General features: G+C 45.1%; 1 protein-coding gene across 1 annotated transcript; it reads left to right on the plus strand.

The window, feature by feature from the left end:
• Positions 1-329: 329 nt before the first annotated feature.
• On the plus strand, positions 330-3,730 carry acp5a (acid phosphatase 5a, tartrate resistant; the record flags this gene model as incomplete). The annotated part of the gene is made up of 5 exons (XM_079731105.1): positions 330-420; positions 507-706; positions 1,019-1,143; positions 1,640-1,985; positions 3,491-3,730. 5 exons carry the CDS (start codon positions 330-332, stop codon positions 3,728-3,730), a joined length of 1,002 nt encoding a protein of 333 aa, XP_079587231.1.
• Positions 3,731-12,315: the final 8,585 nt, after the last annotated feature.

Genomic DNA, 12,315 nt, shown 5'->3' on the forward strand with positions numbered 1-12,315 from the left:
CTTTGTGTCGGGGACGGTCTGTGATTTCCTCCGTGGGCTCTCTAATTAGGTTCCTCTAATTAGGGTCCATTATCTCAAGCTTGTACGATTTGGCTTCAGCCAATCACAGATCACCTTCCAGACGATGCCAGATCTTTAAAGCATGCGTGTTGTTGTCTCTCTGCTACCCGGGAGCGGAGGTCGAGGTGCAGGGTGAGAGTCAGCTAATGTTTTGGGAGAGTTAAGTCACTTGGTAGCGTAAAGTCATGAGTAGTGATGTCTCTAGTGGGTAATTTGCTAGTGGGTTAATTGCAGTCGTTGTTTATCTTCTACTTTTTCTCTTTTTTTAGATGGCACTTGCACTACTAAACATCATGTTGGTCGCCCTCCCCATGGCCCAATGTTACCCGACTCTCTTTCAAGACCTACCGCAAGGGAGCAGTACGTTTATCATTCCCTTAAATACGTCTGCGTGTTTGGACAAATGACGCAACAATACAATAACACCTGGGACCCTTTCACCCCAGAGAACAGGTCTTCCATCAAGTTCCTGGCGGTTGGGGACTGGGGAGGCGTGCCCTACCCGCCCTACGTCACCCCCGTGGAGCAGACCACCGCTCGGGAGATGGGGAGGATCGCCAAGCAGATGGGAGCGGACTTCGTTCTGGCTCTGGGCGATAACTTCTACTACACCGGCGTTGACAGTGTGGACTCTCCTCGGTTTAATGTCAGTCGACGCAATCTATTTAGTTTTTTCTATAGAAAAAGTAGGGAAAAGGGTTGGGGCCGCAGGTGATTTTGTTTTTGAGTTCAGAGTTTAAAGTCAGAATTATAAGTTTAAAGTAAATTTTTATTCTGACTTTTTAATGTCAGAACTCTTAAAAAAATAATTGCATTTGGACCTTATCCTCATCCGTAATAGATGGATAGATTAGATTTAAATGATCTATCTCCATATATTTATATAAATTGAATTAATTTGGCTGCTACTTTTTGTATGACTGCAATAATGATGCCCAACCCTTGTCTTTTACCCTAGGACACGTTTGAGTCGGTCTTCACCGCAAAGTCTCTGAACATCCCCTGGTACGTCCTGGCCGGCAATCACGACCACGCCGGGGACGTGAGAGCCCAGATCGACTACAGCCGCAAGTCCAGCAGATGGTGGGAGGATTGGATTTTAAGGCCTTTGGTCAACAAAGACTACAATATGTCTTAAATTCGAAACATGTGGCTTTCATGCGCTTCCAAACAGCTGGTACATTAACATTAAGGGCACTTGGCAGATGCTTTTACCCAAAGCGACTTAGAATAAGTACATTAGTCAGAAGAAAGAGATGCTACAATATATCGCTGTCCGTACAGTAAGGATGTTCATAGAACCAAATGCCAAGCACTAACAATCGCTAGGTTAATCCATTCCCCGTATACAACAGAGATAGCTAGGATAAGATGCTACAAAATGTTTGGTACAAATTTTTTTTTTTTTTAAATGACAGGACATAGAATATACATTAAGTGCATAAGGGGGTTTGGCCATGCAGACTCTAGGTGAACTCTTAACAGGTGAGTCTGAAAAGAGCTTCAATTGTCTAAAGGAGTAATCTAAGTTTATTTATTCTTTTGCCCTCTTGTGTTGTGACCTCCATCCTCTCTCCAGGCGCTTCCCCTACTTCTACTACGAGCTCAACTTCCGTATCCCCTCCACGGACAAGACCCTGACCGTCGTCATGCTGGACACGGTGATGCTGTGCGGGAACTCGGACGACTTCGTGGACGAGAAGCCGCGGCGCCCGCTGAGCGCCGTGGACGCCGGCCGCCAGCTGACCTGGCTGAAGGCCAGGATGAAGAAGTCCAGGGCGGACTTCCTGCTGGTGGCCGGACACTACCCGGTGTGGTCGGTGTCGGAGCACGGCCCCACCGAGTGCCTGCTGAAGATGCTGCACCCCCTGCTGGTCAAGCACAACGCCACCGCCTACTTCTGTGGCCACGACCATAACCTGCAGGTGGGGGGGAGTTCACACCGGCTCATGAGGCACAGCAGGGAGGTGGGGGGGTGGACATATGGGAGACATTTACTCTATGTTTAAAGGAGATAGCCTTACCCCCCCTCTTACGCACTTATTGTACGTTATACCTCCTGGCCCTTAAAAATAGTGCTTGGCATCGAGTAGTGTCTTATCTTAACTTTCCTTTTTGTATACGGGGAATGGGTTAACCTAGTGATTGTTAGTTCTCTGCACTCGGTCCTATGAACATCCTTACTGTTCCGACAGCGATATAGTGTTTATTTTTCTTCTGACAAATGTACTTATTGTAAGTCGCTTTGGATAAAAGCGTCTGCTTAATGAGAGAATTACTATATACTATACACAAAGTATAATATTTCCTGTATTCTATATGGATGAGAATAAGTTTTGGAAAAAACAGGTCACAAACCTGTCTTTCTGTTTTTATACCAACTTTATTCTGTAGTTCGTTTCTCAGGGGCCGTTCGATAGAGCCGTCTAAATTTAGGAAAGCCAATTCCGAAAAGGCTCCTATCATCATGATAATAAAGTTGAACAATGGTTCTTGTGTTAACTTGGAGCATCATGAGGAAAACCTTGCACAACCTTTGATCGAGTCCAGTGATGAAAGGAACGATGTTATCATGCAACACGGTTGCCTGATAAAACCTCCTGGCCCGGGGCACAAGGGGGTAGAGACGTCTTACTACCCTGGGTGGGGTAAGACATCCAACAACCTCTGGGAGAGCCAGACCAACTAACACTAAAAACGTGACTCGTTTTGCTGAGACTTGTAGATGATATGTCTCATGTGTTAGAAAGTATAAATTCAGGAGGTAGAGTGGGTTGGCTGGTAACCGGAAGGTTGCTAGTTCGAATCCTGGCTCCAAATCCTGAGTGTCGAGGTGTCCCTGAGAGAGACGTCTCACCCTGACTGCTCCTGACCAGCTGGCTGTCGCCCTGCGGGATTGACTCCGCCGTCGGTGTGTGAATGTGTGCATGACTGGGTGAATGTGAGGCCGTATTGTAAAGCACTTTGACTGGCCACTGGTTAGAAAAGCGTGGTGTAAATGCAGTCCATTTACATTCAAATGCAAGTCAGTTAGACTGTATGTTCCTGCTGAATAACTCCCTCTACAGGGGGGTCAGGTCACCATAACGTTCTGGGGACCCTTGATTTAGAATATTGTCTTAACATGAATCAACGCTTTGTGCCAAACGCCCAGTGGTTAATATCTGCTTCCCATTACCTCCCAGTTCACCCAGTAAGGGTTAATGTCTGCCTCCCAGTTCACCCAGTAAGGGTTAATGTCTGCCTCCCAGTTCACCCAGTAAAGGGTTAATGTCTGCCTCCCAGTAAAGGGTTAATGTCTGCTCTCAGTACACCCAGTAAGCATTATTGTCTGCTCCCAGTAAAGGGTTAATGTCTGCTCCCAGTAAAGGGTTATTGTCTGCCTCCCAGTACACCCAGTGAAGGGTTAATGGTCTGCCTCCCCTCCCAGTACATCGTGGAGAGCGACGTGGGCTACGTGGTCAGCGGCGCCGGTAACTTCCTGGACCCTGACGTCCGCCACTGGCACCACGTGCCCAAGGGCGCGGTGCGGTTCTTCACCGGGGAGGCGTCCACGCTGGGGGGCTTCGTCCACGGGGAGGTCTCAGAGGACCAGATGGTGTTAACCTTCTTCCAGGCCAAGGGGACCTCGCTGTACCGCACGGTGCTGCCCCGACGGGAGCTGGACTAGGCGGGCACGGGACGGGGTCGATCCCGGGACCTGGAGCGGTCTTACTGGAGCAGTCTTACTGGAGCGGTCTTATGGTTATGGTGGAGAACCCCGGTACTCTACAGCCTTGAAATCTAATCGCAGGCTTTGCTATCTATGTATCCCAACGACTTGTATGTGATTTTAATGCAGAATTGTTGTAACTACAAAGAGAAAATGTAAATTTTTTAGAATGATTTTAATGTATTAATAAAATATGGAAGATGTACTGTACATTGGTGTCTAATGGCTTCTGTTCACCTAGTTAATGTTTTCTAAATTAAGCCTGTGAAAGCGCTGTTCAGAGCCTGTTAAGAGTTCACCTGGACTTTGCAAAGCCACACCAGTCTTGCACACTTATTGTATGTCGCACGCCCTGGCACTTAAAAAAAGTGCTTTGCATTGTGTAGCGTCTTACCCTAGATATCTTTGTTGTATACGGGGAATGGGTTAACCTAGCGATGTTGGTCCCTGGTTTTATGAACCTCCTTACGATACAGGCGCTATTGTTTTCTTTCTAACAAATGTACTTATTGAAAGTCGCTTTGGATAAAAATAAAAAGCTAAATACTAATTTTGTATTAAGCATTTAAAGTGCTTTGAAGGTCCCTACAGTATTGTGTACATTGTTAAATGTTCAACACTGGACTTCTCGGGTGAGGGGAAACCAACCGACTAAACAAGAGCCTCTTGACTGGGTAGAAGTCTTGTGTTGCATACTCTCGTACATTCATATGAAGTGGTTGGAAAGATGAATTTTAGGTTTGACTTTTAAGATTTCATAAAACCACACTTTGGTCTTGACACACGGGATGTTTGACAAGACTCCTCTGCATCCTTAAATGAAAACATGACTGGGTACGTTGGAAATAATACTTAATCCCCACCTTACTTGACCAGGTTCTGACCTTGTTGGGTGCAGCGGCGATTGAGGCTGAACTTGTGTCCTGATCCAATAAGGATTGGTTACAGACGGAGTGTTATATGGGGTCTGACAGAGAGCTGGGCTTATTGGAACAGGTGGTTAGAACGAGTCCCAATCGGAGCCGTGCATCGACACAAGGGTAAGTAGGAGCAGCAATCTGCTGACCTCAGTTCTATAGACCAACCAAGCCGTCATTGCGCAATGTGGCCGTTTTGCATCTTAATGTAAGAAACCAAGTCGATACATGGGACAGTAGGAGGTAAAATAGATTTTCTGTTCGGGATTTTAGAATTTCTACTCCGGTTGCGATCATGAGCTTTACTTCAACAGGGAGGCCTTACTATTCAGATTTCCTTCGTCTTTGTCTTGTGACCTGATGGTGATAGGCACAATGTTCATGCAATACATGTACGCTACGAAGTGAACATTTTGATTTGTTCAATTTAGGTTAGGGTTGTATTTAGGATTTTCTAATCAGGCTTCCTGATTATAGAAAAAAAAAAAAAAAAAGCCTATAGTGGAAGATGAGTGCACATCTATTATCTCTAAACATTGGAAATGTACATGATGTTCAGATTTAATGTTTCACGATTTCAGATACAAATTTCCACCAATTCCGTAAATTGAAGTTCCATATTCCCGGGTTCTCCTGAGGCCTAGAGGGATTATCCCAAACTGAGACTGGTGATGGCTGGTTGGACGGTTTTAGACTAAGGTTAGGTCCCATTCACTCTGTTTGTTTGTGCTCCTGTGCTACCAGTCACAGCCTACCCAGTATGAATATGATTACGTTGATTATCCAGTTAAACAGATGCATCTTCATTTTACTTACATTTAAAAGTCCCATTACATCAGCAAAACTACAATGTTTAACAAAATAATCATCTGAGCAAGTTACAATAAGACGAATATGATGTGACTATATGACAATATGATGTGTCATTCTACCCTAGGTGCTGTTTGACCCTGTGTGGATGAGATTAGACCCAAATCACCAGAACATTGTAGAAGCTGTTTCCCTTCACTGGCCTTTCTAATGTAATTACAGTGCCAGCACAAAGCCCTCTTTACCGGCTCGGACGATCTCTTGCCCAGGGGGTGGGTGTCACTGATGGCATTAGGGTGTCTGACCAAATACAATTAACCATCCTTTAAGCACTCGGGAACAGAACTCCCTGTTTAATCTGCGCTCCACTCAGACCCACAGTTCCGATTTCTACATCATTCAGCTGATCCACTGACCCAGATGTTTCATCTGAAATCATTATCAGGGGTTGTTTTAGAAATCGCTAGTTCGAACGAATGGGGAATTAAAAAAACGTATTTCACATATAATAAGTTTCCTGTCGGTTAATCTCTGACCCCAGGTCACCTGATGAGGTCCTTCAGAGCCGACTGACCCGCTGTCCCATCACCGGCTCCAATGTAATATAAAATGAGGCTGTATTAAACGCTAAGCAGCGTGGGTAATCTCGCCTTAATCCCTCTCTCGCTCCCTCGACCCGGACCTGCCTTCTCTGCTAATAGTGAGGTGGCTCAGCCCCTGAGTTTCCCCCTCACTGGGTGAGAAGACCTCACGGACATTGTTCGGTTTGTGTCAAGTCATATTAAACAGAACCAGAACGCCTCAGTACGGTTGTCAATTGCCAAACTCCAAACAAAACAGTAATATCACGCAACATGAGAACAATCGGGAGAATGGTTGAACCTAACTTTGCACAGATCTGACCTCTCAGAGCATCATAATAGATGATAGCCCATGCATCATAACCTCTGGACGGCTGTTCATCCTCACCCGTCTCTCAGGGACAAAAGAGAAGAGAGAGGCCCAGGCAGTGATCCTGATCCAGGGAGCTGGCGTCTGTCGTGGATTAGATGGATGAGCGGTTCACCTGGGAACTCTCCAACCCTGGGCGAACCGCGGCCTCACGTATATATAGTCATCCCAATGCCATCCAAGCCAATAAACAAATGTCCAGCTCTAAGCGGTGTCCTTCACCTCTTTATTCTCTGAGATTAGAGTCCTTTCTCCAGATGCTCCCAAAGCAAAACTCGAAAAATGAAATACAAAAAACAATCACGCAAAGATGAAAGCCAAAACACAGCAAGAACAAAACGACTAAAAGACACGATGTGTGTCAAGACTTCTCCCTTGCTGATTAAAGGAGGTTTTTCTTGCCCTCTGGGGGGAGGGGGGCTATGGTCAGGGGGGTGTCATAAATATACGGCCTGTTCAGCACTTTGAGACTGTACCTGTGACTAAGGGCTACACTAATAAAACTGAATTGAACTGAATACTGGTTCACCCCCCCCAAACAGCCAGCCAGTCCCTCCGTAGACCTACTGCCTCAGGCCTCGCTCTCCCTGCGGATGTGGTGGGCGTAGGGGGGGCTGGCGATGTGCACGGTGGAGGGGAAGAAGGAGGGAATGTAGGGCAGTGCGGCCAGCAGGGGACTGGTGGGGGGGCTCTCCTCCAGGTGCATCAGCATGGGGATGATGACGTCGTCCTGGTCCCACACGTGGAAGGCGTTGGGGTGGGAGTGGACCGGGATGTGGGGCAGGTTCTTCTGGGCGGCGCCGTCGCCCTCCGCATCCTTCTTCTGTTCCTCCTCCACCGGGCCCAGCAGGCAGTCTGTGGGGAGGGCAGCGGTGAGGGCTGTCCTCCGACGCACTCATTGTGTGTTGTACGCCCTGGCGCTTAATGTACACACTGATTGTGTGTTGTACGTCCTGGCGCTTAATGTACACACTGATTGTGTGTTGTACGCCCTGGTACTACTTAATGTACTCATTTATTGTGTGTTGTACGTCCTGGCGCTTAATGTACACACTGATTGTGTGTTGTATGTCCTGGCACTTAATGTACACACTGATTGTGTGTTGTACGTCCTGGCGCTTAATGTACACACTGATTGTGTGTTGTACGCCCTGGCGCTTAATGTACACACTGATTGTGTGTTGTACGTCCTGGCGCTTAATGTACACACTGATTGTGTGTTGTACGCCCTGGCACTTAATGTACACACTGATTGTGTGTTGTACGCCCTGGCGCTTAATGTACACACTGATTGTGTGTTGTACGCCCTGGAGCTTAATGTACACACTGATTGTGTGTTGTACGCCCTGGCACTTAATGTACACACTGATTGTGTGTTGTACGCCCTGGCGCTTAATGTACACACTGATTGTGTGTTGTACGCCCTGGCACTACATAATGTACGCAAATGTACGTAATTGTATAGTGAACGTCCTTGCACTTAAAAAATAGTACTTAGCATTGTGTAGCGGCTTATCCTAGCTATCTCTGTTGTACACGGGAATGGGTTAACCTAGCGATTGTTATATTATATATATATATATTGTTGTTTCTCTTTCTTCTGACAAATGACCTTATTGTATGTAGCGTTGGATGAAAGTGTCTGCTAAACGCCCTCAGTGTAAATCTAAATGCTATTACCACGGCTGATGCCAACACAACGCCGTCCACACTGTCATCATTCAACCCTCTACAGCCACTGGTTTAGACACTGGTTCCTTCGCACACACTGGATGTCTCTGCAGTCTGCAGCGCACCACTTCCTCCGAGACCGAGGTGCCCTTACCGGTGATGTCCAGCATCAGGTCCTTGATGAGGTGGCCCACGATGGCGTACGCCACGGCCACCACCACCACGGCGGCCATGGACAGGTAGATGACCGACTTGGGCAGCTGGATGATGTCACGTGGGGGGGGCTTGTACTGCTTGTAGAGGGGCTCCACGGCGTTCAGCAGGGTGTTGAACGACGGCCCTTTGTGGTACGACGTGCTGTTGAGGCTCGCCATCATGCCAGCGCACCGCTCTATATATACTCCAGGGACCGGCTCCTCAGACCTGCTGTCCGACGTGTGATTGGCCGACGGGGAAGGGCGCCGTACCTGGGGTTTAGGAAGGTCGTCGTGCTCAAGTTCAAGTTCTTTGGTTTGTTCAATGCATGACATAACGGGCAAAGCAGTCATAGATGGCAAGGACATGTTTGTATCCAAGGCTCTCCTTAACAATGCAAAAAATATAACATTGAAAAATAGCATAAGAAGTGCTTTTTCTATGTTGTGCTTTGGTCTAATCCCTCTTTCAGATGAATAAGAATATTGAGCTTATATACTATTTATTTTTTATACTTATTACAGTGCTACCTTTTACTTTTACATACTTATTCAGCTGTTGGATAAAAAAAATATATTAAATTAAAAATGGCACACATTTTATTTCTGTAAATCGACAAAATAATGCTTGCACTTACACATTTAACACCGTAACAAAAGTTTACCAGTAAGCCCTAAAGATCACAGACACAACAATTCACCGACCGGACATTCTCAGGGTTCCCAGACGAAGTGCATCAGCGACCGGCCTGCAGAGAGAACATGACGCCAGTGTTTCAAATCCCTGCGGTCCTCTGATCCAGAGCGGTAGGCTCTCTGCTATCCGCGGTGCTGAAGTAATCCACAGCCTGACCCACCGAGTGATCCACCGTGAGGCAGCGTGTGGGGGGGGGAGCTTAACGGAGCCAAAGAGGGAAAGTGGGAGGAGTTGTCACGGAAGCATATAGGAAAGTGGGAGGAGCTTCAACCAAACTAATATTCTGAAAACATAAGCGCGGGAACAACCTGTGGCGTATTAAACTTCAACCGGCGTGAGTCTACCTCATTGACATTTTTGCTGATGTTAATGCAGAATTCATTTTAAATTAAATCAAATCATTACTCTCGAATTATACGGAATATTTACTTCTTTATGGTTGTATAATTTGCCCATAATTAATTTGTTTAGTAGCAGGTTTGACAAGGTAAAGTGGTGGCTAGCCGCATGCTAAGCTACATTAGGTATGGAAACCCGCTAGGTGCGTAAACCGGAAACAGTTGGCCTTCTCGAGGATTTGTACGTGACGTTACTCGCATGTAACTTCCAGTCTCCGAGTTTTAACTTCAGTTAAATACCCTTATTATGAGTTTCATTCGATAAATGTTTTCGTCAATATTAAATGTAATGCAAGCAAAGCTGTACATGTTTCTCTTCAACGCACTATTGGAGCCATGTTATAATGTAATGTAAACGTCTTACATATTATATATCTATACATATGTAGCCTATATAATATATATATATTACATATTATATATACATATATATAATAAGTAATATGTATGGCGTTTATTTTCCCAGGCCCAGGACTTTCCTTAATTGAATAGATGGAGTTCTTTGGTGAGGGCCCCTCCACCTCCCATTCCCCTCCTCCACCTCCTCATCCCGGACATGACGACATGCAGGTAGTGTATCTCCCCCCCACTGACCTCCTCCACCCCTCGCTCACCTCCCCCACATACGTCTATAGCCCGGCTATACCCATCATCCACCAATAGATGGCGCTATGGGTCTTGGGTTTGATAGCCAAGCCAGCAAAACCTTACAGGTGGTAGGCTAGCAAGACCGTGAGAGGCGTTGATATTTATGGGTGTGTGTGTGCGTGCTTGCGTGTATGTGTGTGTGTGTGTGCGTGCGTGCTAGCAATTTTAACTTTGTTAAAGGGTATGATGATACCATGACCGAGTGATACAGTAATCATTAACCAGGGGGGTTATGACTTCATCCTTGTGTCTTCTTCGTTGGGTGTGGTACTGGACCCCCGATCAGGATGAAGGGCTCGGGTCAGAGCAGAACTCATCCCTGGAGCAGTCTTCACTCAGCAGCAGCACCAACCAGTTAGGTGGATCACACATTGAGTTTCACTCAATGTAGAGCCCCAATGACAAATATAATTTGATAAACTTTTATATTTGAAATATAGTTCAAAGATAGACTGCATCAGCGCACGGGTGCAGCACATGGTGGCCAAGATCAATGACCGCCGCGCCAACGACCAGAAGGTGATGGAGAGCTTCCAGGAAACGCTGGCAGAGAAGGTAACTACGAACGTCCTTACGGTACCGACAGCGATATATTGTTGTTTTTCCTCCTCCGATACCATCACATGACTAGCTCACTTACTAAACTACAGAACATCACAAGCACCACGGTGTTAGGCTGCGTTCATAAGTGGGAAAAGTCGGAGACGGAACTTGGGAAGTCGGAATGGGAAACGTGTATGGGAGCATCTCTAGTATTAGTCAGCGTCCCCTCAGGCGACGGAGTTCTGCCAGGAGATGAAGGAGCACATGTACGCGGTCTACGAGGACAACAGCTGTGACATGCAGAGCAAGCTGGAGGAGCTGTCAGGGGTACTGGAGAGGTGCAGCCAGCTCAACGACGACCTCCTGGGAGCCGGCCACGCCCTGAAGGGCCTCAGCCAGGGCCTGGCTCTCAGCCTCACGCCAGAGCAGTAACACACCGTCCATGGATTAGCATATCTTAGAGCACATCTATTCGGGTTGTGGGTCGTCGATATATATAGATATATTTATCTTAGAGCACATCTATTGGGGTTGTGGGTCGTTGATATATATAGATATATTTATCTTAGAGCACATCTATTGGGGTTGTGGGTCGTTGATATATAGAAATATATTTATCTTAGAACATATCTTTAGTGTTTGTTGGTCGTTGTTGATATTTATAAATATAATATCTTGGAACATATCTATAGTGTTTGTTGGTCGTTGTTGATATTTATAAATATAATATCTTGAAACATATCTATAGTGTTTGTTGGTCGTTGTTGATATATATAAGTATATTTATCTTAGAACATATCTATAGTGTTTGTGGGTCATTGTTGATATATATAAATATATTTATCTTAGAACATATCTATTGTGTTTGTGGGTCATTGTTGATAAATATAAATATATTTATCTTAGAACATATTGTGTTTGTGGGTCATTGTTGATATATATAAATATATTTATCTTAGAACATATCTATTTTGTTTGTGGGTCGTTGTTGATATATAAATATATGTATCTTAGAACATATCTATTGTATTGGTGGGTAATTGTTGATATGTATAAATATATTTATCTTAGAACATATCTACTTTGTTTGTGGGTCGTTGTTGATGTATAACTGAACTGAACTTTTTGTGTTCTGTTCTGATTCATATGTTTGGATGTACCATCTGGATCTTGAACCATTTGCTCATTGAACAGCTATGAATCCACTTTTGTTAAGCATTATCCTGCTTATTCTCATACATTTTCCAACTTTAAATAATTAAAGATTTTTTGAATGACAGATTTTTTGAATTAGGGATGTGTTTCAAATTTCTTTAAAACCTTACCTCCTTCAACCTCAATCCACTATTGTAATAATATTTTAAAAATATTTACAGCACTTTTCAAATTACTACGCATATAAGCTTTGAGGTAGATGTCCTTTGTTAAGGTAGTGTGAATATAAAGTCAATCTAACCAGGTGTTTATCCTCCTGTATGCTTGTTTGAGTACAGAAGCAAACTTACACCTCGACTTCACATGGGAAACTCAACACTGAAGCGCTGGCTCTTCCCATGAGTGTGTTTCTATGAAAGAAAACCATTTTATTGTTAATGTATTATTCTTCTTAGGATGCAAAGCATTAATCAATTATTTTGACCATTAAAATAGTCACCCGGGGGTGGAGAAGGCAGTGAAATCATAATCCGTTCTTTGGGGCCCTCTAGTGGTCAAT

Source organism: Pollachius pollachius (assembly GCF_949987615.1).
Source record: "Pollachius pollachius genome assembly, chromosome: 2".
Taxonomy (NCBI): Eukaryota; Metazoa; Chordata; class Actinopteri; order Gadiformes; family Gadidae; genus Pollachius; species Pollachius pollachius.